Here is a 27,503-nt window from a genome sequence, read left to right as displayed (position 1 = left end):
TCCTGACCTCAATATCATTGAGCCACTCTAGGGAGATCTCAAACGTGCAGTTCATGCAAGACAGCCCAAGAATTTACAGGAACTGGATGCTTTTTCCCAAGAGGAATGGGCAGCTTTACCATCTGAGAAGATAAAGAGCCTCATCCACAAATACTACAATAGACTTCAAGCTGTCATTGATGTTAAAGGGGCCTATACACGGTATTAACAAATGGGGTATGTAAACTTTTGATTGGGGTAATTTGGGTAGTTTCTGTTTTCATTATGATTTAAAAAGAGTAAACACAGTTGATTGATAATAAATGGCTTCAGCCAAACACCAACCATGATTGAAAGAAAAGTTTTTGTGTTATCATTCATATTCTCTGAAAAATGGAAGAAATCATAAATTCTGCCAGGGTATGTAAACTTATGAGCACAACTGTATAGGTGCCCAGCTCAAATTGTATGAATAGGGGTTACATCCACTTTAAGGGAAATGTATTAAGGTGATTTTGTGCACCATTTCATTGTGTTGTAGTCAGGAGTGAAGCTACCCTTTTCTGTGTGTGAGTAAATCATATTAGTGTAATGGTTTGTTTCTGGGGGCCACCCAAATATTGCAGTCTGATTATACAATCTGCTTTACTTTTAACAGCAACTCTGTATTTAATGGGCCTGCTGGATTGTGTATAAAATATATTGATTGGGTAGGCCCTCAATCTACACTCACACAATGGTAAATATTAAGAAGATTGTACAATGAGATTGTGATATGTTAGGATCTGTTCTACAGAAGCAGCTTTACACTGTACCCTTTTGTCTACAAATGAATTTAACAGAAAGATTCTCCACTCTCTTCAGAATATCAGTTGAATATTCCTCTATATTTCTCTCCAAATTATGTTGTTTGGATTTTTAGATAAACACCTAGAGTTATAGAAAATTATATTAATAGCATGTATGGTAAATGCCTAAGTTGCCTGATGTATTTTGAGAATCCCAATTACATAATATATATATGACCAGTTTGTATATATGTACCGGGTGAGTACCCTCATATTTCTTTGTAGTGTGTGAGAAATGTGGTGTGACATAGCTTAGTTCTAGAGTCTGTAAATATGATGCTTGTAAGCACTGACATTTTTGCAAAATGTACTAATTTCTTTTTTACTCTTTCATGTGTTTTATAAAAAGACAATTACTTTCTTAAACTTTCTATTGTCCTAGATAAAGCCAATCTTCCCCAAAGGCCTCCTGTAGCTGTCTTGCCCCTGGGTACTGGGAACGACCTAGCGCGCTGTCTGAGATGGGGAGGAGGTGAGTACTGTATATTGTGGCAAGTGCTGCACGCATCCGTATGGAAGAACCAGATTTGTGGTTAAAATGGGTACACATGGTGCATACCATATTCTCTGGGTGATTTATTCGGGCATTTATTGCATAGAGCTACCAGCCTATGACATTACACTTGTGCCATTTTAATCACTGTTGGTCAGTATAAGATTGTTTATCAGATATTCCTTTGGGGATGCCAAGTGGACTTTAAATAAATAAAATAAAGGGCAATTGACTTGACACCTTAAAAATATTGTGTTTTTGTTCACCACCTATATTACATCATGCTGACTGATAGGCCTGATTAGGGGTGACCCAATTTCCAGCCTGTGAATGGGCATAAAAGAAGATGCCTAGGGGTTTATTTACTAAAACTGGAGAGTGCAAAATCTGTTGCGCCTCTGCAATGAAACTAATCAGCTTCCAGATTTTTTTGTTAAAGCTTAAAAAAACAAGCTAAAGTTAGAAGTCAATCGGTTTCTATGCACTGCTACACCAGATTTTTTGTTCTTCAAGTTTTAGTAAATCAGCCCCTTAGTGTAACTTATTTAGAGGTGGATGGTTAGAGGCCATTTAAGTATTGGTGCGATAGACTTTCATAAAATGACTGCAAGAATCCAAACTTTTACCCATTATTTTGTGACTACTGTGAGAGCGTCCAGTCTGACATATAATCCCTAAAAGAAAAAACAAAGACAAATAAAAGTGATCCAAAGTTATTTTTAAGTTAATGGGGGGGGGGGGTGATAAAACTTTGAAGGCAGAGGCGTAGCTTGAAGCTTGTGGGCCCTGATGCAAAAATTGGCCTAGGCCCCCCCCCCACTTCCACTGTGCGTGCTGCTACACCCACCACACACCAATATACTCAAAGTGGCTTAAGAGTTTTGAGTTCCCAGAGTTACTCCTTACATCAGAGGACAGGAATCACTGCTGGAGAATCAGAGGACATAGATCCCTCTGGCAGGTCACTTGGCAGAGCTCTTTTCCCATCCCAGCACTGTATACAGCTCCTCCCCCCACACACTACACAGAGCTGAAATCACATTTCTTTACACAAAGCCTGTCAGCTTTCACAGGATGTATCTGGCTTTTATGTTGCCGTTCAGACCTGTGAAATTCTCTGGTTGAAACCGCAGTGTAGTTACAGTAGGCAGATACACCCTGTGCAGATTGTGGCTGACTGGCTGTGTTGTAAGATTTCAGCCCTGCGGAGGAGGAGCAGTATAGAGTGCCATAATGGAAAAGGAGTGGCTAGGCATAGCATCCAGGACAGAGGGGGTGGTCAGGGGGCTTGGGGGGGCGCAACTTAGATATAGGGGGGAAAAGCCACGTGACACAAAATCTGGAGCCTGCAGACCCTCAGGGGCCACTGAGGTGTTAAGGGATTTGGTTTAGCAATTTCTGAAGGTTTCTCTGTCAGTGTTGGCAGGTGTTGGGGGAAGGTCACTTACTGGAGATGTGTGTCTTTTCCCCAGTTGTCAGGGAATTGGGGTAAGCAGACATCTCCGGGTGGGGGGGTGGTACAGAACAGAGAATCCCAGCTGGTGACTAGGAGACACTGAGCGGTGTCTTACCTCACCAGTGACACCGGTCTTATCATAGCTGCAGGACGGCACGCTCCTCCTCTTAACTCGCTGAGCTTGGTTACCATTCCATGTTGCCAGACACTTCCCCACCCTGGGCAGTTCTCACCCCGTTCTTCTCTCCATTCAGGAAATGGCTCACAGCTTCTTCCCAGCCAATGAGAACAGATGAGTGTGGACTGTGGAAGGCAAAGTGGAAGCCCAGTACTGGAGCATGGCTGTGGGGCCCTAGGGCAGACCGAAGCTGGACTTTGTTGACAATATGATAATATGACAGGGAGGCTGCAGGGCCATCCTGATGCTAGGGGCAGGGTTGCGATTGTGACCCCTGCAACCCCTTATGCTATGCCCATGTTTGAAGGCTTAGGATGTCTGTCAGGCAGGTTTCATTGTTGTCTCCATACTTCCTGTTCTAGAGATATCCTGCCACACCCCAACACACTACATGTGACCAGGACAGCAAGTGAGGAAATCTCAGGGGGACACAAACTGCAATTTATTTTGACAAATGTTACCCTTTCCCAATTGTTTCAAAAATGAAATATATGTTTTTGTTAGAAGTGGAATTTAAAGTGGTTGTAAAGTCTCATTTTTTTTTCCTATAAAAATAACAAAACATGTTCGATCCTCCTCTTCTAGGGTCACTCTTCTGTGCTCCTGGCCCCTCCCTCCTGTTCAGTACCCGCACAACAAGCAGCATGCTATGGGGGCACCCGAGCTGAGTCACAGCTCCCTGTGTCCATTCACACACAGAGCCCCGACCTGTCCCCATCCCCTCTCTCTTCTAAATGGCAAGCTGACTTTGACAGTAGTGGGAGCCAATGTCTCCACTGCTGTCTCATCGCTGGACAGAGAGGGACATCAGGTAAGTGTTAAGGAGGCTGAGGGGGGCTGCTGCGCACAGAAGGCTTTTTATCATAATGCATAGAGTGCATTAAGATAAAAAAGCTTCTGACTTTACAACCCCTTTAAAATCCTTGCAAATACAGTTAAAGACATAAAGAAGAGCTGTATAAAATAAAAATTATCAAACAGTAGAGGACACAGGAATCAAATCATAAACCATGGGTTATATCCCATCACCTTTAGATGATTGGACACTGTCAAAAGCTCTGCTGGATCCTCCCCCTACTGTCCCCTTCTAGCCCTGCGCACTTCATGAGATACCAGATTTTTGCTAGTGTTCTTAGGTGATGGACGCCTTCTCCTCTTAGGCCCCTTTCACACTGGGGAATTTTTCTTAGGCCCCTTTCACTCCAGTGTGAAAGCCGGAAAGCAGTGCGCTAGCAGGACGGTGAAAAAAGTCCTGCTAGCTGCATCTTTGGAGCAGTAAAGGTGCGGTTTATTCACCGATCCTAAACCGCTCCTACCCAATGAAATCAATAGGGCAATGCGGCTATAACGCCGGCAGCGGCGCTTTGCGGGCGGTTTTAACCCTTTTCCGGCCGCTAGCGGGGGTTAAAACCACCCTGCTAGCGGCTGCATACCGCCGCTAAAGTGACGGTAAAGCAGCGCTAAAAATAGCGCTGCTTTACCGCCGACGCTGCTCCCGCCCCAGTGTGAAAGGGGCCTTAGAGAAGAGATTTCCTACTATCTTTTCAACAGATTTAATCACCTCCTTTGACTAAGACCTATCAAGAGCTGATCGCTTAAACTGGCCATATATTATACAATTTTCTTATTCAATTTCTATTAGATTTACCTTCAATTGTGTAGTACAATAGCCTGTCTGATTGCACACACATTATATGGTTTTGGCAGATCTAAATGAAAATTGTAAAATGTATTGCCAGCCTTACTGCCTTTATGACCCATTAGCACCTCATTAGGACCTTATTAGGACCTGGATCAGTGATTCTGAAGCACACCTTGGGAACCATACCCAACCACACTGCAGTCACAGGGCTGCCCTGTAATGTTTGCTTTGGGCACTGAATCCTGTATTCAGTGTTTACCTTGGCAATGGTACTTTAAGTGTAGCAGGGTGCTATACAGGTCCAGGGCTTTGGTCCATTCCTATGGTACCCCCCACCAAAGCCTGGATCCTGAATGGGACCAGTGATGTGGACAGGATACGTTTTCCTTTTCCTCTTTTTATATACTGGTTCCTGCCATACATGACTTGATGGCTCACCTCTTTCTCAGTTTACTGCTAAAATAGTGATAGTATAAAATTCCCTCTCGTTGATCTAAAAAAATAGAAGTATTCTGCTTTAAATATTAGCTGTTCACTGGTTGTTTTTTGGCTGTGGCATACCTTGTATAACATTCTCTTCCTTGAAGTAACAGATTTGGTACACTTCAACCTTTTACAATAGAGAAAACCTATTTGTTGATCTCTTTAGTTGTTGAGCTTTATCCACTTGTTTTTTTCTTATGGTGTGATGGTATGATTGTCCACCAGACCTCCACATTTTTTTTTTGAGGTTCCTCATTTTCCTCTTAGCAGCCTCTGCTTGGCGGGGCTACCTACCTTCCTCTGGCATACTGGTTTCTTCTTGGTGACTTCTTTGCTGGTTGCAATTTTCATATTGCTCCTTCTATTTTCATCTAGCCTTTTCAAGTATTGATTCATATGGATATTCTTGCAGTAAGATTTTCACATCAGTTGGTTGTTTTAGTTGCTGTTGCCCTCCCCCCCAGTTGGATTGCTTTGACAATAAAGAAATTAAGATTTCTGAACTCGTCAACTTTTTTCTCAAAATCCATTGGGGGATATAGGTCCCACCCTCTGTGCTGTTGGCCTTATTATATTTTGGTTGCTATTGGTTGGAGGCAGAGTTATACGTGGGCTGGCTTAACTTTTTTTTTTGGTTTGCCAGTGTCCAGATCTCCTTAGGGTTTCCGTATAATGGCCCGTACACACGATCTGAAAATCGGACGATAGATCATCTGACTTTTTTCTTTCTTTTTCGCAAGTAGAAATTGAATAGGTTGCTAAACTCACGAAAATTCTCATATGACAGAAAAAAAAAATCTAAAGTGATGTCATGTGTTGTAATGTATTTGTATTGTATTTTCGGATGACAACTGTACTGACTAAACAAATACCAGAAGATACCAGATCGTACGAGGAACATTTTCATGCTTGTATGATCGAATAATATCAGATGAACTGTCGTGATCGGCTCTCGAAAGCTCTGTACTAACCATCAGATTATCATACAATCGTGTCGAAAGCAGTATTTTTCGTCCGATTTCCGGATCGTGTGTATGGGCCATTACCCATATAACCAATAATTCATATATTCCGGTTTCCCTCAATGAAAGGATTTTACAGTAAGTTCAAAAATCTTAATATACTTATTATAATTTTCAGTCTCACCTTCATGTGAAATATGATGACTTGAGTGTTACAACAGCAAAGCCACGAGTTTATATTTAGCTGAATGAGAAATTATAATATGCTTACTGATCAGTTTGTTGGCGGATACATATTTCATGGCTTTATTATTTGCAGGATATGATGGAGAAAATCTAGTTAAAGTGCTAAAGGACATTGAAAGCAGCACAATTCTTTTAATGGACCGATGGAATATTGAAGTCATACCTGAGAACCCCAATGAAAAAGGAGATCCTGTCCCATATGAAATCATCAATAACTACTTTTCCATTGGAGTGGTTTGTATTAATATTTATTTTCTTTCTGCAGTACAATCTTTAGTCAGCTACGTACATATAATACAGGTGTATATATTCTTTAACATGCCTTCTATAGAATATGAATGTGGTAGACATGAACCCCCGATGGCGACTTTACTCCCATTATTTCCTGTGGCTTTGAAATCTCATTGTCTCCCATGGGTTTTCAAGAAAAAATTGCTACAAAACAAAAAAAAGAGTAATTGTTAGAGCAGCTTTAAAGCAACTGTTTTATCTAATTCTCTAAATGCAAAAAAAGTGGCAACCACCCCTAACTATAACTAGCCTTTGCAGTAAGCTACACATGGAAGCACAACACACATCACAAACAAACAAATGATTTCCCAGCACACTTACCAGCCAGCCTGCAAAACAACAAAATTGACCCTGTCTAACAGTTTACATTCAAAACAGAAGACTTTGTTTGCACACATTTGAAAATATATGCGTAAGCTGCAGTGCCTACGGCTGCATTCACACCTGAGCGTAGCTTTTCAAACGTTTTTTGCAGCGTTTTTTACCGCGATTTGCAGCGTTTTTTTACCGCGATTCGCGGCGTTTTTTTACCGCGTTTTGCTGCGAATTTGTGCAGGGCAAAAGGTCACCAATGTTAAAAGAAGAAAAACGCCCAAATCAGCCCGATTCACGCGACAAAAAAGGGTCCGGAACTTGTTTGAGCTTCAGGCGTAGGGCTTCAGGCGACTTGGAGTGGAGATGTGAACCATCTCCATCGAGAATAATGGATTTTTTCCCCTCCAGCGTTTTGTAGCTTCAGGCGTCAAGCTACAAAACGCTCAGGTGTGAATGGGGTCTACATCAGGGCTCCTCTGTAAACTGCAGTCCTAACTCTAATTTTCTAAGTAGGAGCACATATAGCAGTGCATAGATTAAGGGCAGGTGTGCCTGGAGGGAGCCCACTCCTTCTTAAAGGCACAGGGACACATGTGATGCCCAGCAAAAGCACAGTGGCAGCAAAGGCATCCAGTGTGTCCAATTCTCTAAAAAAGTGCATGACAGTAATTGGCCATCTACTGGCATTAGGTAGTGAGAGGGGGTGTAGAAATGAAAAATAGATGCACTTTTTATGGCTACAGAAAAATGGGAAGAAGTAATAACCCCTGTGAGAACTCACAGGGGTTATTTGGTTTTGGTTTTTATTTCAACGCCCATGTCTGGTCTCCACTGTTATGGCTATTTTTATATCTCACTTAAATGACTAACGATACAAGAAATAAGCGATTAAACCTTTGTCTACATAAGAATAAAAACGAACGATAACAGTGCGAAAAGATAAACAATTACCTTTATTTATACAGAAAAGAAACTTTAGAATAATTAGAACTTATCATATAACTCAAGTGATGTTACAAGTACAGAGTTGCTTAGGCTGCCAAGATAATTTAGGTCATATGGTTACAACAGACATACACTTTCAATATATTTATCAATATTTCAAGATAAGTCCTAAGAAAGAAATAATTAGAAATAGAAGAGTGTCATGAATCAGATAAGACCAGAACTGTGTGGACTGCAACAGAGGAAACCCAAACGTGTATAAGTGAAATATGATTTATTAAAGAAAGTGAATAATATGAATACAACCACACAGTGCAATAAACCAACCAACAAAGACCCCCAAACAACAACAGACAGATATGTACAATAAATGGGAAATGCAAGTACTGTAAACGATAGGCAGGCCAGGGTCATACACAGAGGATCAGCAAATAAACAAGGGCAGTCCAGAATCAGAGTCACAAGCCAGGCCAAGGTCATACACGGGGAGATCAGCAAATGGGGTAAGGAACACAGGACAGGGAGAGGATGGATGGATCAGACTTCAGGACAGGAATAATGGTAACAGGTGGGACAGGGTTGGGACCAGGACAGGAAAACAGGATCAGAACCACGGGTCACAGGTTCAGGGTACAGGAACAGGTTCAGGATCGCAAGCAGCAGGTCAGGGCACAAGGAACAATACCGAGGCAAAGATATGACTGCTTGCCAGCTATTTATAGGCCTGTGATTGGCCTCAAGTGACACCTGATTGCAGGAGGTGCTGCCTGCTCCATACTGCCAGGATCCATCCGCTGGTGGACGCCAGTACTGCGGCCCAAAGATGATATAGCATCAGCAGGGAAAAGCTCTCCTGACAGCTCAAAACTGACAGGAGACACCTGCTGGTGGACCTCAGTACTGCACGCCAAAAGACAGATATTATCAGCGGATGGAACATTTCCTGACAAAGAGACATAATAAAAAGAGAGAGAGAGAGAGAGTTACGAGTATACGTTACACGGACTTCCGGTCACCTTCCATGGTCTAGAAATCAAGAGAGCTATAAGCTAATTCTTTCCCTATTTTATATGCATTCTCGGCCAATCAGAAGATGGAACACACCCATTAGGCCTGAGTTTGCATCAACCTCTGATTGGCCGATTCTCAAGTCTACATGCTGATTGGTTCAGGATGGCTCACACTCTGATTGGTTAATTCTCAAGCTCCCAGGACCATCCCTAGATCAGGCCTGAACGACCGGTGCCAGCATGTCTAACAGTTTGCTTTTATTGTTAAATCCCAAACAGTTTCGACATTAGCATGTTAATGTCCCCTGATGGGATGGTGCCTTACTGTCTACACAGGTAAAAGACAGAACAAAAGGGAATATGCTGAACACCTGGGGGCCATTCAATGGTTCCCATCAGATAGAAGACACTAAAACTTCTGTATTAAAACCTCTGAAAATATTAAGTCCTACATTCAGAATGGTTTCCTTTAAACTCCTTGCTATAAATATGATATTTCAAAATCGCCACCACAGTTCCCCCTGAAGTTCATTCTTGAACTCATATCCTCCTTGAGTGATTTTGTACCCACCCACAACAACCCAGAAGCCCCAATCCTTCCCCACCACCACGGCCTCCTCTGTCTTTCTTGAACACGCCGGAACTCCTCCATGTAGGCTTGAGACAGCCAAAAGAAATCCTGGTGCCCTTGAGACTTCACATCCAAACCATGAGTGTCTGTACTGCAATGTTTCATTGCCCCTCTGCCTTGGAAGAGCGGAACTCCAACATTGAGAGCGGGATCCTGACATATCTGGTCCTGTAACGGTTGCTCCAATTGGATTGGACCACGAGACAGCACTTCTCAGCATGGTGAAGGGCAGTTCAGGAGAGTCCTATTTGTTGCACATTTGTCTCAAGAGATGACTTGTCTCAAGGTTGTCTTCCGGTGGTGGTTGGGCGGGCCTCCGGACAGTCGTGCATGAATACAAAAAACAACAAAAAAAGGTAGAATGTCAGTGTACATATAGTGGAGGAATGCCAGACAGGAGCAGCGGGTTGGCCATTGAGACTTAATACTTATAAGGGGTGCAATGTGGACGAGTATAGTGGGCTCCCCACAGGGAACAGAGTCCAAGCAACAGCCAGTATCCTCCATGGCCCTTGATGGTAGGGATAGTCAACACTGCCTGTTATTGCCAGGTCCCTGGGTTCACCACACCTGCTCGCAGGGCTCGGGTTAAATCAGGAAGTAGAATTACATTAAGTAAGGCAGAAATGGTAAAGCCTTCCAATTTACAGCTCATCTCTGCTATTCAAACAAGAGTTCCAGAAGACTAATACATTTTACTTTTAAAGATATAGAAGAACATTATCAGCTAATTGACTGGTATCATCACTTAAAGTAATTAAAGATAAGAATATGAAATAAAGAAAGTAGGAACAAGAAAAAAGAATAAAAAAACATATACAGGTTTAATGCTACTTCAACCCAGATGTCAAAGAACATTGAATCTGCATTAAAAAAAACAAATGAACAATATATAACTGTCCTGAAAAATTATTACAAAGTGCCCTGAAAAATGATACATTGCCACTGTTATCGTTCGTTTTTATTCTTATGTAGACAAAGGTTTAATCGCTTATTTCTTGTATCGTTAGTCATTTAAGTGAGATATAAAAATAGCCATAACACCACAAACATACCTCTGCAAGTCTGCATGGGCAGTTTGACTACCACTGCAGCACTGGCTCTGCAGCCCAGTTCTCCCCTTACCTGAATCTATGCTTAATTTAGGTCAAGTGGAATTGGTTCAAAAATGATTAAGTACTTGTTCTCAGGCATTCTTTTCTTGACTTGCCAGGTTCTCCACAATTCAATATCTACACATCCTTTCAGTGCTCTTTACCACCAGAACGCAGTGCAGGAAACCCATGTTCCATGTGCGTTTCCCAAACCGTGTTCAAAACACACTGGGTGTGAGATCTGCTGTGGGTGTCAATGTATTCCCAATGACGCTCCAAAGATCGCAAATACCATGCGTTTGTAAGCACTGGTTCTCATGGTACTGCAGCACCATTTGATCTATTTGCAGAGTTTTAAAGTCGTCCATACACTTCTTTTGGTGTGCTCCACTGCTCCTATTTCAGCCCATTTGGTGTTCTCCTATTTCAGCCCATTCAAATGAGTGGGCTGAAAATCTCACCGCACTGAATCACACAAGAATGCAGACCGCGTTCCAGCACAATTTAGGTATGAACTGGTCCTCTGACAGTAATATCCTCATAAGATATCCCATCTTAAACATCTAAAATCTAGCTAATTATTTTTCCTTGAAAAACAAATCCCAACTGGGTGCTTCATAAACATTCTTTGAAACTTCCCTAAACCTATTACTTTGGTCACACTTAACCCCATCTATGCTGGACACATTTTCATTATCCAATGTTAACCCTATAGGTTGCTGCTCACTGGGAGACATAAATGTATTTAGTCATAAGGGAAAAGCAACACATATTTTTAACTATTCTGTTCTGTGCTATACATAAAAAAAGAGTGCAAGGAAATGGACACAATCTTCTAAAACATCTTTTTAAGGCTGCTTGACATGATCAAATCAACATTTAACTTTGTTACACAGCATGTACAAATAAAATCATTGTGAAAAGATCTCATCTATGAAATATTTTTTGTTAACCTTCCAAAAAAAAGTAACTGCAGTAGCACCTTGGATTACGAGCATAATCCAGAAGAATGCTTGTAATCCAAAGCACTCGTATATCAAAGCGAGTTTCCCCATAGGAATCAATGGAAACTCAGATAATTTGTTCCAGTGTCACTGCTAGTGTATACAGTACTGCATGTTGCCGGGGGGGGGGGGGGGGGGAATGGTACCGGCGACACTTGGAATTGCTCGGAGACACTAAGGAATGGAGTGTTTCCGAGTGGCTCTGAGAGTCTCAGCACGTCAATGGTGCCCACGTACTTCTGGCCACATGTGGTACTGCACACCCCAAAAGGGTTGAATCCTGCTCGTCTTACAAGACAACGCTCGTAAATAGAGTCAGGATTTTATTTTTATTTTTAAACAGCTCGTATCGCAAAACTCTCGTAAACCGCATTACTCGCAATCCGAGGTTTTACTGTACATTACTACCAATTAATCAGTTTTATGGAAACCTTTGCCTGTCATAGGTCCTTACAATGTTTCCTTTCTGCAGGATGCCTCCATTGCACATCGTTTCCACAATATGAGGGAGAAATATCCTGAGAAGTTTAACAGCAGGTGAATATGGGGATGCTGAGGTGCTGAAGACTTTGGCTCAGTTCAAACAGCTGCGACAAGCCTGTACAAGGGCTGAAATCGCACCCAAGTCGGACCAAAGTAGTGCAAGAACCTTTTCTAAAGTCGGAACGACTTGTATAGTGTCAGTTAAAGCAGTTGTATACCCGCACATAAAAAAAACTGCAAGGCAAAGGCATAATGCGCTAGTATGCACCGCATACTAGCTCATTATGGAATACTTACCTTAGAACGAGGAGTCGGCAGCTAATCCCGGTCACCTCCGAGGAAGCTGACATTTCCCCCTCAGCGCGTCTTCTGGGTTTGTGGCTCCGGCGCTGTGAGTGGCCAGAGCCGTGAGGTCAGACCTTCACAGCGCATGCGCTGCTGACGTCAGTGGCTGCATTCAAAGTGAATATCTCCTAAACCATACAGGTTTAGGAGATATTCATTTTACCTACAGGTAAGCCTTATTATAGACTTACCTGTAGGTAAAAATATAAAAAAAAGGGTATACAACCACTTTAAGACGGCTCTCATAGGAAAATATTGAATTTGACATGTCATGTGACTTGGGCTCCCACAAGTCAGATCCCATGTCACAGTAGTGTGAACCGAGCCTTAAAATCTTATCTTTCAGAACTACCTTTATTACTACTGCATATTGCTATATTTTTAAAGCTAAAGAAAACTATGCTAAACATACACAGATGGAATGAATGACTTATTCAGAATATACAATTTTTGGTTGGTAGGATGAAGAATAAACTCTGGTATTTCGAGTTTGCAACATCAGAAACAGTTTTCTCTACATGTAAGAAGTTGAAGGATTATGTAACAATAGAGGTGAGTGTTTTTACTAATGCCTATCAGAGACAAAGCATGCCATTGTACCTGTATGAAGAGTTTACTATAAAGTCCTGGCAATTACTGCCTCTCACCTGCTGGGGGCTCTCTGCTTTGCATTTCCTCTGGTATTCTTTCCAGTAGTCACCAGAAGGTGGCTCTGAGCCGATCCTGAACCTCTGTAATATTCAGACGCTGCACCATGCTGAAGGTGCTTCAGTACTTTGTTCAATGTATGCTCAAGCACCTTGTGAATGATCCTGTCCTGTATCATGCCTAGCTTTGTCATTTGTCTTACCCTCTTTCCATGTTTAGCCTGTAATTTTCTGGTTGTGCTTTGCACTTTCTTACCTACTTGCATTTCCAGATTGATTTTGTTTCCCTGCTTTTGTTATACATTGTCTGTATATACGATTGTCACTATACAGTACATTCCTGGTTATATTTAGTGTGTGTCTTAATGTGGGTTCTGAACATTTTTCGGGTATTTTTACATGACGACATCCTGCCAAATGGAAACCAATGTAACACTAACAGGTAAAATGGTAGTTGTCGGGGGCCTTACACTTACACGTTGGCCATACATGAGTACAATATCGATTAAAATTCTTTGTTTTAAAAAAATGTTCGTTCGACATTCTAATTATTAGTGGGGTAATTTTCTTCCGCAGTGATGAAAAAAAAAAAGAAGGATAAGGATCGAAAAATTTTCCCTGAATGTGCTAACTTCTAACAGCATATGTGCTTTTCATTCAGTAGAGTTCATTTGTTCCAAAATTTAATGTTAAAAGCAAACAATATTTTTGAAGGTCTTTTGTACGTTGTTTTAGAAGTCATTGAAAATGTTCATGCAAACGTTTGTTCGTTACTGTACTATCTACTGTTATATTTGGATTTTTCCACCATAAAAAAAAAACATGGTAGGTGGTTGCCACATTCTTGGTATATGGAAAAATGGAAATTCCCCCTAAATGGGATTTTAAACTGCAACAACACTACCAAAATTTCAAATAAAATCAATATTTATTGAACAAAAATAAAAAAAAATTATCATTCACACGTGATGATCTCTGAAAAACATAGCAATACCACATAACATGGTCATTACAAGTGTATGCAAAATAGCACATATTGATAAATTCTAGTATTCTCTAATATCTGAGAAACAATCTTCGGAACCCGCCGCTTTTTGGGTTTAAACATATATGTTCAACATCATTACTCCTGACGAAGTGCTTGAATTTGAAATGCGTCACGTACCAAAGATTGTGTCTCGGATATTGCAGAGTAATTTAATTAATAAATACATGCAATTTTGCATTCACTGTAATGACTAGACATGTGCGATTCGGTTTGTAACTAATAGATTTTCGTAGGAATTTGTTAGTATTCGTACATTCGGATCAATTCAAACGTCCGAATAGCTGAAAGAACCAAAATACGAAAATTACGAATAAGCAAAATAACAAACATGCAAAAATACCAACTTGCAAATGGACAAAAATACAAAACTTCGAAACCGTAAAAGAAAGAAAATGACATCTATAATGAATGATTTGCATTTCGTATTTTCAATCCTTTGTACGTAATTTCATATGTTCGTATTTTCATTTGTGTGCTTGTAATTTTGTTTCTCTGTCTGTTCGTAATTTCGTTTGTTCGTGTTCTTGAATCGTTCTTTTGAATGGACAGTGTAAGTGTATCTTAATATGTATGTTCTTAATTTCATGTTCTCTATTCGTTCTTTCGAATGGGCACTGTATTAGTGAGTTATATCTTTAGCCAATCAGCTTATCCCTTTTGTATCTGCATCACACTGCATTCCTGAATCTTTTTAGATTTAGTTGAGGAGACAGGTCTCGTGACTGAGGGAGTGGACTGGAGTAAGTACAGGACTTATTAGAAAAGCAAGCATAGGATTATTATTCTTTATTTCCTATGAAAGTATGAATCAACGAAAAATGCAATCTCACAAAAGTATCAATTACTAAATTACAAGTAGTGTACCGAATAAATGAAAATTATTATCTAACCGAATTTCGAACGCAATTACGAATCATTTTGTATCAACGAAAATATAACTTACGAAAATGCGAACGAGTCCAAATATGAAAACTTGCGTCTTACGAAATTACGAATCAATGGAAATGTAAAGTAACTAAACAAAACAACTAGGGCTGTGTAAATTAAAGATTAATTTTTTTGATCGATCAAAATTCTTTTGATCGTTACTCACCTCTCCGCCGGCTTCCGGGTCTTCAGGGAGTTCTGTCGGAGATACGGTGACATCACGGACATCGACGTCACCGGACTCCTCGCCCCTTCCCCAAGTGCCTCCGTCTGCTAATGAAGGGAAGGGGGGAGAAGTCTGGTGACATTGAAGTTCTGATTGAACATAACGCATACAGGGGAGGAGCTACGCATGACGTCACCTGCTGCTGCCCTATGGAACTAACACGATTGTCGGCTTTACATGCTATGTTTTTATCATCTTTATGTGAGTAGTTTGTGTTTGAACACAAAAATGTAATCTTATACTTAAGCGGTGAGCACTTAGATCTTTTCTTTCTACCCATTACCTGGCATCCTTGTTGAGATCTAAGGAGACGCGAGAGAAGTTTATGGTCCACGTTAACCCTTTTGATACCCGCTTGCATGACCACCTGTTTGCACAGGGGTCTATGCCATAAGGTGAGAGTGATTAGTTAGACCCGAGGTGGAGGGATTGTCACGCTACTGTGTGAAAAAAAATTACTTACGTCAGTGCTACAGTTTGAATTTAAAACGTATTTGTGTGAACTGTGAAGTTAAGTCATGGATTGTGGAAACGAACTAGTGTCGGGTGATTTGTATATAGTGTATACCACATTTACCACTGACTAATGCAGAGTTACAATGCAAGGAGATCAGCTAAAAGTAGTTGGATCTGTATATGCGTTATAATTATTCAAAATTATTCAATTAATCGATTAAAAAAAAAAAAATTAATCGAACACGAAAATTTGAATCGGTAACAGCCCTAAAAACAAAATTTTTTGTTGTGCACATTTCTAGTAATGACCATGTTATGTGCTATTGCTATGTTTTTCAGAGATCATCACACTTGCGAATGATCATTTTTTTCTGTTTCAATAAATATTGATTTGGTAGTGTTGTTGCCATTTAAAATCCCATTTAGGGGGGATTTCCATCTTTCCATCTACTGTTTTGGCCAGCTTTACACATAATAGGGATTCCTGTAGCATGGTATATAATGGCATGAACTGCACAGGCATTTTTCTATGTCTCCATTCAAAACATTCCACAGTGTTTCTTTTTATTCATTTCTGTTTCAAATATATGGATTCAATAAATATTCAAAATGTATCATGTAATCACATGTATGGGGTGATCCTCTAACTTCAATATCTCAATGCACTACTTGTGGGAAAGACCACCAAAAGAGAAGTTGTATATGAGAATCACAGAGTATCCACACTTACTATAAAAACGTAAACTTTATCACAAAATATTGTCAAAATGATCAAACCAATATTTCTGTAAACCTCCACCTTTTCCTTATTAAAAATATTATGACAGCGTTGTCTTTTTACATTAAGTTTGGATTCTCTTGGATCCTCGTATACAACTTTTCATTAGTGGTCTTTCCCACAAGTAGTGCATTCAATGAATCTTCAGCTACTTATTTTTGATTTGCTGATAGGAGAATCAAGGTTAAATTTGGGTTTTTGAATGTATATATTGGCAAGAGAATTATAGCAGTGGTATTGCCCAGTTCCTGAGCAGAACATTTAGCCTAGGTTCACACTACTGCAATGTGATGTACTGCAGATTTGACCTGCTTCTTTGTCCTGTGTGAGGTGCGAATTTACTGTGAGTTTCAGGAGGCAGACAGTGAACAATTTGCATGTGAACTGTCTGCTGCGAGTTTACTGCAAGTTCAGTTGAAGCCTATGAAGATCAAATTTGCACTGCACCATAGGAATTTGCATAGCATCCTCAGCCAACACGCACAGGACCCTTTTTTTTATTCTCGCACCAAATTCGCAATGCATAGATGTGAACCAAAGCCATGGAATACTATGCTTCTTACATGACCTGCGAATCTGCGTCAAACCCGCTGTAAATTTGCATCAGTGTGAACCCGGGCTTAAAGTGATTGTAAAGTCAGGTTTTTTTATCTTAATGCATTTTATGCATTACGATAAAAAGCCTTCTGTGTGCCACAGATCCCCTAATACTTCCTTGAGGTCTATCTAGAATCAGCGATGTTGCACAAGACACTCAGCTGTCCAGGACTCCCCTCCTCATTTGCTGAGACAGCAGTGCAGCGCTATTGGCTCCAGCTGCTCTCAATCAAAGTCAGTCAGCCAATTAGGGCAGAAAGGGGGTGGGACCGGGCCGCAGCTCTGTATCTGAATGGACACAGGAAGCTGAGGCTCGGCTTGGGTACCCCCATAACAAGCTACCTGCTGTGGGGGCACTCAACAGCAGGGAGGGGCCAGGAGCACCAAAGACGGACCCGAGAAGAGGAGGATCTGGGCTGCTGTGTGCAAAACCATTACACAGAGCAGATAACTATAACAAACAAAAAAAACAAGACTTTACAATCACTTTAAGAAAAATTATCTTTAGTAAAAACAATGCTGGATATTAGTAAAAATGTATTTATAGTACTGTCCAAACCTGTCCTCAGGCCCAATCACCAACTTATATTCTGTGGATAAGCAAACAAATCACTCCTGATGTTACCTGTAAAACATGCACTGGATCTGCTGAGCTGATGAGATTGCATTATGTCACCACATTCCAGTATAGTGAAGAGGGGTAGAAAAAAATCTCCTTGGCTCTTAAAGTGGAACTTTACTCACAAAAAATAATTTGCAAACAGACAGGCTTTGTAATGCATATTAGGTCTCTTCTGCATTAAAAAAAAAAATCGTACCTCCTTGCTCTCAGTGTACACAGAGCTGCACATGAATAGCTCAGTGTACAATTTCAGCATCTTCCGAGATGAATGAACTCCTGTGCTTGAGCAGTAGTTGCGTCATCCAGGCCCAGTCAATCGAGATGGTCAGCTGCTGACGAGGGAGCATGTTGACGCCGCAACGCTGGAGTAGAGGTGAGTATAGTTCATTTTTATTGAGAAATACTTATAAGGTGTTGGCCTTATCACAGATTATGACAAATCTACTTCACCAGCACAAAAATCAAATGTTAATTTTTTTAGCTAGTGAATAATATTAATACTATAGTATATTTAGTGTATTTTTTTTAACTCTTGCTTATGTTTGTATCTGTTTAAGTGCTGCGACTCCCTTTTGGATCTCAGTTCTGTGTCTTTAGAAGGCATTGCTGTCATTAACATTCCAAGCATGCATGGTGGCTCCAACCTGTGGGGAGAGACAAGGAAACCTTTGGGAGAAGCTCGAAACGCTTCATGTCAGAACTTGCCAGAGGCCATCACTGATCCCGAGGCCTTAAAGTCATGTGTTCAAGGTGAGACAGAGGGCCTAAAGGGTAGGATAAACATGTTGGTCTCTCTAATTTTGTACTCGTGAAGATGGTATCCAGTTTAAAGAATCTCTTGCAACATACAATTCAGTGGTCATGATTATGGCAGGACTGCTTTAAAAAGGTCTAAAGGATAGAATTTTTTTAATTGGTGCTTCTGTTTCAAAATAGGGAAAATGTGGGTGGATTAAAGAGGAAGTAAAGGCAAAAATTGTTTTTTTTAGAAAACGCACTCTGTAAGGCTGCATAGCATACTAGCTCATTATGAATAACTTACCTGAGAACGAAGCCCCCGAAGCGGTCCTCCGTCTTCCTCTTCGCCGCTGCCATGTATCCCGGAGCGACTTCCGGGTTCATGCGCACGGGAGCCAACACTCGCGGCATATCGCCGCGATCTGGGGCCTGCCCAGTGCGCCTGTGCGCCGTAGACAGCGGTGGCTGTCTTCGGGTAATTATCTCCTAAACCGTATAGGTTTAGGAGATATTTCTTGGACCTACAGGTAAGCCTTAATCTAGGCTTACCTGTAGGTCAAAGTTGGTTGTAAGGGTTTACAACCACTTTAAAAGAAAGCCTCTAATGAAAGAAAAGAGGTTTTTGCTAAACCTTCTCTATCAATATGCAGGCCATTATGAGGCAGTGTTGATTTCATCAACGAAAATCTTTTCATCTCTGAAATTACCACTTTTTTAATTGACTAAACTATGACTAAGGGGAGGAGGTTGGGACTTTAAATGAGGTGTGCGTGGTGGAACCAAAACATAATAATATGGGTATAGACAAATGATGTTTATTAATAAGCCAAATATTGGCATAGCAAAAAACAATACCACATGCAGAAAAACATAAGGAATTCAATATGCAGTACCAACCTCCCCCCTTCTGTATGTATACAGATAGGGATGGGGGCATGAACCTTTTCCTTACCTCCCATTCAAAGTCCCAATATTCCTCCCCCCCTCTTTTGTAAACTATGACTAAAACTAAAATGGAATTTTAGTCAAAAGACTGTGACTAAAACTATCTAAATTTGACGTCAAAATTAACACTGCACTATCACATAGGAATAAGTAGGGGGCATCTACGAACCTCCCTGGTGGTATGAATATTTGGTGCTGAAAGCGGTACAATTATTTTGCATGGAAATTTGGCGTTTTATATTGTAGACCTGTAATTCTTAGAAATAACGCACTTAAATCTGTCCACACCAGCGTCTAGTAGACATCCCGGGTATGATAAAGTTTGAAAAACAAAATCATAAATTATAATATAATAAATAACTATAAATAATAATACCAAATAATATAATAATAATAAAAAATATTCAATAATGTAATCAAATCAAAAACACTGAAATTTGCTCAGTTGCAGAGTTGTTGCTGTCATTATTCTTCAGTGGTTGATGAAGGATCTGCCCACAAATATCTATCGCTCAATTCTGCGAGTGATTCTAATTTATTATCACTGTTTTCTAGCTGGTCTAAAACCACTTTTGATGTAAAGGGACGGTTCTGGTTGCTATGGACAATCTCCAGTTTCCAGGCAGAAAGAACAGTTTTTATATTATAAAACTGCATGCAGGGCACGGGAGAAACCACTAGAGACAAAGGGGATGTGAAATAATGTCATGCAGTAATGTCATCTGTAATATTACAGTGTACTGTAGGTGTAGTGTGTGTTTCACTTTTTGAATTTGGCACATTTCTCTCGTCGCAACGCTCACAGGGAATGGAGCTCGGCTCCATGATGAATCGAGCGGAGAACGAGCCACTCACACAGCGGGGAGGACATCGCAGGATCCAGGGGACAAGGTAAGTAAGCTCTTCCTGGATCCTGCGATGCGATCCCGAGTCTGGCTCGAGGTTACCGCTTTTGGTTCTGAAATTCCAATCCAAGCCAGATTTGGGAATACCGCTAAGGAGGCTAAGCTGCTAAAAGAAAACAAAAATAAGAATCTTAATATTTAATATTGGTAATATATTCAGGTACTATATACAATGGCATTACAGCCATACAGTTTTTTTTCTATTTTAACCACTTCAATACCCATGTATTGTCATATGACATCCGCAGGTGGGATCTCCCATACTAGGCGGGCTTCATATGACATCCTTGGCTTCCCGGTGGTATAGGGCGCGCACGTGTGTCCGGCGTGTCACCTGGGAGTCGATGTGCGTGCCTGGCAGCCGCAATTGCTGGTGACAGAGCAGGAACGTAGACGTAAACACAGAGATCCACGTCCTGTCAGGGTAGAGGAGACAGATTGTGTGTTCCTAGTATATAGGAACACCGATCAGTCTCCTCCCCTAGTCAGTCCCACCCCCCACAGTTAGAATCACTCCCTAGGTAACACATTTAACCCCTTGATCGGCCCCCAGTGTTAACTCCTTCCCTGCCAGTGACATTTATGCAGTAATTAGTGCATATTTATAGCACTGATCTCTGTAAATGTCAGTGGTCCCAAAATAGTGTCAAAAGTGTCCAATCTGTCTGCCGCAATGTCTCAGTCATGATAAAAATCGCAGATCACCACCATTACTAGTAAAAAAATAAAAAAATAATAAAAATGCCATAAATCTATCCCCCATTTTGTAGGAGATATAACTTTTGTGCAAACCAATCAATATACGCTTATTGCGGGGGAGGGGGGGCTTTTACCAAAAATATGTAGAAGAATACATATTGGACTAATCTGAGGAAATTTATTTTTTTGTTTTGTTTTTTTAAATTTGCGATATTTATTATAGAAAAAATAAAAAATATTGTGTTTTTTTTCTAAATTGTTGTTCTTTTTTTGTTTATAGCCCAAAAAATAAAAACCGTAGAGGCGATCAAATGCCACCAAAAGAAAGCTCTACTTGTGGGGAAAAAAAATTATAAAAATGTCATTTTGGTACAGCGTTGCATGTCTGCATAATTGTCATTCAAAATGTTACAGCTCTGAAAGCTGAAAATTGGCCTGGACAGGAAGGGGGTGAAAATGCCTTTTATTGAAGTGGTTAAAGTTGCTATTGCAATATTTTTGTTTGTTTATGAAACTTTATTAATAAAACAAAGACGTTTTATGTGACAAAGGGCTAAATCTGTGTCTGTAATGCATGTTCAGACCTTAATACCATAAATAATAACATGTTATTAGATCTTAACACCAGGAGTATACCCCATCTAGGCATTGGGCAGCAGCGGACATCAAGGCGCGGCGAGGATCGGGGCATCGGCGGCCATCAGGCTGCGGCGAGCATTGGGACATCGGGTAGCAGCTCCTGTGTCTTCTCCTACTTGCTTCTGCGGTGTTTCTCCTCCCCTCCTCCTAGGCGTCCAATAGGATCGTCTGTCCTTTCAGCCAGTTGGGTGACGGGTATCAGACCTGCTTCCCGATTGGCCCGGGAGGAGGATCAGTGTAGCAACAGTGAATATTCATTTGCTGTTGTAACACTTGGGTGGGTTCCTGGCGCAGTGCTGTGCACCACAAGCCCATCCTATTTTGAAGCCTCTAGCTCTAATCGGGTGCTTAAAAAAAAAAAAACACCTCTGCCGCTGTAACTCAGGCACCCGGCGTCCTGAAAGGGACCGGATGCATGAATAGGGGGTGGCGACGGCGATGGATAGGGCATGAATAGGGGGTGGCGGCATGGGATAGAGGGGGCGGCGCTCGGGTGTCCCTAATGGACAGGCCACCACTGATTAACACTAAAATTGTATTTTAGTCAAAAGACTATGACTAAAACTAAATCAAAATTAACAGCGTTATGAGGACTTTTTTTAGCATTTCTCCTTGGAGAAGCATTGTTGGTTTAGCTTTTTCCTGCTTTTATTTCCACAGACCTCAGTGATAAGAGGCTAGAAGTGGTGGGGCTTGAGGGTGCCATTGAGATGGGACAAATTTACACTGGACTAAAAAGTGCAAGAAAACGACTGGCCAAATGCTCAGAGCTTACTATTCGGTGAGTATTTATAACTTTGACTCTATACTGTTCTTATATACATGTCGATTGTATTGAGAACGCTATTACTGTAAGTATCTGGTCATTGTTTGTATTCTACTTGACCCTTTGAAAAATAAAGGAGTTACAAAAAAAAAAAAAAAAAGAAGAATCTTGGGATCCTGCTACAAAGCACTTAATAAGAATGCTGTGTTGTGCAACTACGATTCTACTTTGTATATACAGAGAAAGTATTCGGATATTGCCTGTGACATCATCCTGTGAGGTACAGCAGCCATCTTCATACAGGGCACAGCTGATAACCATGAGCAACAGATCACTATTATAAGTGACATTTTGCAGGTCTGGATCAGATCTCACCTGACCTAATCCACATTACCTATGAAAAAAGTGTAAAATAAAATAATTTATACGTGTGGGCAAACCAAAACATTCTTTCAGCTCAGCTCACCAATGTATGCAAATATCCCCATGTTATGCCTTAAAGTGATGATAAAGTCTCTAATTTTTTTTGCTTAAAAATAACAAAAATCTTATAATTACTTGCTCTGTGTAATGGTTTTGGACAGAGCAGCACAAATCCTCTTCTCTGGTCCCTCTTTGGTGCTCCTAGCCCCTCCCTCTTGTTGCGTGCCCCCACAGCAAATGGCTTTCTATGCGGGCACTTGAGCCAAGCCGCAGCTCCGTGTGTCCATTTAGACACGGAGCCACGGCTAGGCCCCACCCCCTATCGTTATTGGCTCACTGATTTTGATTGAAAGCAGCAGGAGCCAATTGCACACTGCTGCTGTGCTAGCCAATATGGAGGCAGAGTCCCGGGCACCCGAGTCTCTCCTGCAACATCACTGGATAGAGAGGGGCCTCAGGTAAGTATTAGGGGGGCGAGGCAGCAGCTACACACAGAAGGGTTTTTATCTTAATGCATAGAATGCACTAAGACAAAAAACCTTCTGCCTTTAAAACCACCTTAAGCCCATGTTCACATTGGGCCAATTTGGCATGTGATTTGTCAATTTCAAATCGGCAGCTATTGCCGGCAATGACACTGTTCAAATCGGGGCGACTATGACTTTGCGGCACTGCACCGATTCCTTTGGAGGCGATTTGAATAGACATCTGTGCAGGAACCCACACAGATGTCTCTCAAATCACCCCCTAAGTCGAACTGCATTGCCGGTTTGAAATCGTGCCAGTTCAGCTGAAGTCAGCTGAGTCAGTGTGAACCTAGGCTCAGATTTCTTCTGAAGTTATTGAGCAATACTTGATGATCCTGCTAAAAATGCATCCAGCTCTGAAATTCCTGTAATTGGGTGATCACATTGCCACTGCCTTTTGGTCAAAAGGTTTTGTCAATTATATTTTGTGGTAATTTTCTGGGGGTGACTATTACACTTTTGTTTTAATTATCCCTTCCTAATTAAAACCTAGCCAAATTAAAGTCCAATTTATCTTGGAAAAAAAGACGTGTAATATGTGAGGTTATTAAATATGTTTTGGTGTCATTTTTCAAACAGTGTCATTATTTCTACATGCAAAATTTGAAAATCAAAGATGACTAAAATTCCTCCTATTTGAAGAAAAATACTGTATATTATTATTTTTACTACGTCTCTTAAAAATTTAACAAATAAATTATACAGTTTAGCTGGGCTGACGTATAAAATTGTAACTTTTTTTTTCATGCAGAACCACAAAGCCACTTCCAATGCAGATTGATGGGGAACCCTGGATGCAGCCTCCCTGCACGGTAATAACTCTGTACCTGTACCTGTTTTTAGAAACCATAGGAAGAAGATTGTTCTACAGCTGTCCCTTTCCTCTAAATTTCAGGACTGGAGTTGTATAGTACTACTATTGTACCAATTTTCTGGAAGCCTATTGCAGCATTGGTATTCATGACTTTGTAATGCTTGATAAAGCAGTGCTAAAAGCAACAACGATGGAACAGTAAGACCCCTTTCACACTGAGGCGTTTTTCAGGCACTTTTGGGCTTAAAAATAGCGCCTGTAAAGTGCCTGAAACACGCCTCCCATGCAGTCTCAGTGTGAAAGCCCGAGTGCTTTCACACTGAGGCTATGCGCTGGCAGGACATTTAAAAAAAACTCCTGCAAGCAGCATCTGCGGGGAGGTGAAGGAGCAGTGTATACACCGCTCCTAAAGTGCCCCTGCCCATTGAAATTAATGGGCAGAAGCGCTGCTGCAGTGGCGCTTTGCAGGTCGTTTCAACCCTTTTTCGGCAGCTAGTGGGGGTTAAAAGCTCCCCGCTAGCAGCCATAAACCTCTGCAAAAACGTCACTGATGCCTTGGTGTGAAAGCACCCTAACCCAAACCAACCGGTCAGAACTGATGTGGCCGCAGACAGTTAAATGAAATTTACTGGATTACTTGCACGTTGCTTTTTGCGCAGATTTTTTGAAAATGGCTTCAAATCAAAGCTAAGCCCTCTAAATCAAAGAATAAAAACTCTCATGTCCCTCGCCATGTGATGTTGGCCTAATACAGACCCCATAAAAGTAAAAATGTTACAGCTGTAACCAAAGAATGATTTGTGACAAGTAGAGACTAGAGAGCAATATGTAATTCAGTTCATTTAGGCCGGCTCCACACCAATGTGCTTGTGCTTGATGCAATTCTTTGGATGCCTCTTGAACATGCACTGTTATTTGTTGATAGTGCATATAACATGACTTCTATGAGCCTGTCAACACATGTTGATGTGCTTAAAAAAATGATTAATATTATACAGGATTTATATAGTGCCAACAGTTTACGCAGGGCTTTGCAATGTAGAGGGGGGACAGTACAATTACAATACTGCTCAATACAGAAGGAATAGGAGGGCCCTGCCCATGGAGGAGCTTACAACCTAAAGGCTAAAAAAAAATTGTCAAGAACTTTTTTTCTATAATGCAAGCCACTGAACTATCCCTATTGAAAACAGTAGCTACCCTGTGTTCAAATGGTGACTTGCATTAAAATGCATAGGTGTGTAGGAGCTCTAAACATTGCTTTAAAAAAAAGGATATTGGGGAACTAGAGAAAGTGCAGAGAAGAGCAACCAAACTGATAAGAGGCATGGAGGAGCTCAGCTATGAGGGAAGATTAGAGCAGGGGTAGGCAACCTGGAGCCCTCCTACGAGTGCCATCTTGCCTCTGGGAGTAATTGTAACTGCCAGCCTTGCAATGCCTCATGGGGAAATGTAGTTCCACAACAGCTGGAGGGCCCTCAGGTTGCCTACCCCTGGATTAGAGTAACCCAATTTATTCTCTTGAGAAGAGAAATTTAAGGGGGGATATGATCAACGTATAAATACATAAGTGGTCCATATAAGGAACTTGGTGTTGCGTTATTCATTTTAAGGTCATCACAGAGGACAAAGGGGCACTTTATGTCTAGAGGAAAAGAGATTTAATCTCCAAATACGGAAAGGTTTTTTTTCACAGTAAGAGCCTGGATTCTTTCCTAAAATGTACAAAATATAACTGGGTACTAACATTTATAGGTGAAGTTGATCCGGGAAATATCAGATTTTCCTCTTGAGTGATCAGGAAGGAATTTTTCCCCTGCTGTAGCAAATTGGAGCATGCTTTTCTGGGGGTTTTCACCTTCCTCTGGATCAACTGTGGGTAAAGGATTGTGTATATGGGATTGCATGATTTTTTTTTTGATTTTTTTCCTCTCTCTCTGTTATTGGTTGAACTAGATGTAATTGTTTTTTTTTTTTTTTCAACCTGATTAACTATGAATGATCATTATATTCTGTCTTCCAGATTAAAATTACACACAAGAATCAGGCTCCAATGATGCTGGCACCCCCACCGCGCTCTTCAAGCTTTTTTTCTCTTAAATAATATCTAGGATGGACTTTCCTCATTTTGATGACGATGACTCCTTCTGCCATCAGAAGTCAATGGACTATCAGCATAACCCCATCCCTTCCTATTTCTCTTGCTCTAACTGTGCTGCTGTCTCAGCCCATATACAGAAAACCCCATTGCCATCTGCAGTGCTTTACAGTAGTTTGGGTAACAGCTGGGCTGTCACTTATTTTAGAACACGTGTCCAATTATATAAGCAGAGTGCCAGTTTCCTGTTCTATGAAAGCCTTAAATGCGGTCATATAATAATGACAATAGAATATATGTTATCTTTAAAGACCTGTAAAATATTCTCTCTGCACACGTATGCTTTGCTCTTAAAACCTGTTGTACAGATAATCGTGTTACTATAGCGTCTATAGTAATAGAAGAGTATATTTTCCATATTTTATTTCATTTTGTGCCACTTCCGCCGCCAAAAAAGTCCTTTCGGATTGTAATTGTTATGTTTACAGAATCCAGCATCTTTAGACTAGGGTTAGAACAGAAGACTGGATTATCACACAAAAAAAACTTGTCTATACAGAGAATGCTCAGAATACGATAGCCTGACCCCCTTTCACTTTTAAAGAGAAGACCTAATCTGAGGATCCCAAGTCATGCTTGTGTTTAAGGGTGGGGTGGTGGCAGCTGCCCACAGCTGTACAGGATGGTACACAAGTTGCTTTGCCCTATGTTCCATAGGTGCAGTATACAGTACAACAGCTCATGCAGAACATGACTCATGATCTTCTTTTGCAGTTAACATGGGTACGAACCACATAGGAGATCAGATCACACTGCACTGTTTTTATTTATGTATTTTGTCTATTTTTTTTTAACTTATGAAGCATATACCAGGAATGATTATAAACCATGGCTGAGATTACTCTGATTTAGGGTCTAATTTAAAATAAATTAATAAAATCTTTGCGGTTTTTAGACTGTGCTTCACAAGGGACTCTCCACAGGATGCATTTTTCTGTTATTACCTTACCTCCTTACTGCAAATGTTAGCATGAACAACAGATAATGTCATTGCCGCAGGGCCGCTGTTAGAAATCATGGGGCCCCGTACAGCCTACCTGACAGGGCCCCCTTCAACCACGCCCTTGCCCCCACCCCTGACCCCGACTTGAAGTGAAATGCAGGTTTGTTGCCGTTTACATATGCGTGTGAAGCCAAAACATGTTTGCAATTAGCAAGCATGAAGGAGCAGGGGGCAGTTTAC

The 27,503-nt window shown here is 40.9% G+C and overlaps 1 protein-coding gene across 7 annotated transcripts in view; it reads left to right on the top strand.

The window, feature by feature from the left end:
* DGKA (diacylglycerol kinase alpha) overlaps nt 1-27,203 on the top strand; it is a 334,273-nt gene extending 307,070 nt beyond the window's left edge. For all 7 annotated transcript variants that reach the window (XM_077483431.1, XM_077483430.1, XM_077483426.1 and 4 more), the window contains 8 exons: nt 1,210-1,299; nt 6,361-6,521; nt 12,050-12,114; nt 12,867-12,957; nt 18,264-18,456; nt 22,293-22,413; nt 24,100-24,160; nt 26,186-27,203. In XM_077483431.1, coding sequence (XP_077339557.1) covers nt 1,210-1,299; nt 6,361-6,521; nt 12,050-12,114; nt 12,867-12,957; nt 18,264-18,456; nt 22,293-22,413; nt 24,100-24,160; nt 26,186-26,266 — 863 coding nt within the window. In that variant the 3' untranslated portion in view covers nt 26,267-27,203. The remainder of the gene's footprint in view (nt 1-1,209; nt 1,300-6,360; nt 6,522-12,049; nt 12,115-12,866; nt 12,958-18,263; nt 18,457-22,292; nt 22,414-24,099; nt 24,161-26,185) is intronic.
* Nucleotides 27,204-27,503: the final 300 nt, after the last annotated feature.

The sequence above is a fragment of the Lithobates pipiens genome, unplaced genomic scaffold (assembly GCF_037356315.1).
Source record: "Lithobates pipiens isolate NorthernLeopardFrog02 unplaced genomic scaffold, aLitPip1_a1.2 Scaffold_16, whole genome shotgun sequence".
NCBI classification, from domain to species: domain Eukaryota; kingdom Metazoa; phylum Chordata; class Amphibia; order Anura; family Ranidae; genus Lithobates; species Lithobates pipiens.
The sequence above is the reverse complement of the archived record's forward strand: the minus strand, read 5'-3'. Positions and strand labels throughout refer to the sequence as shown.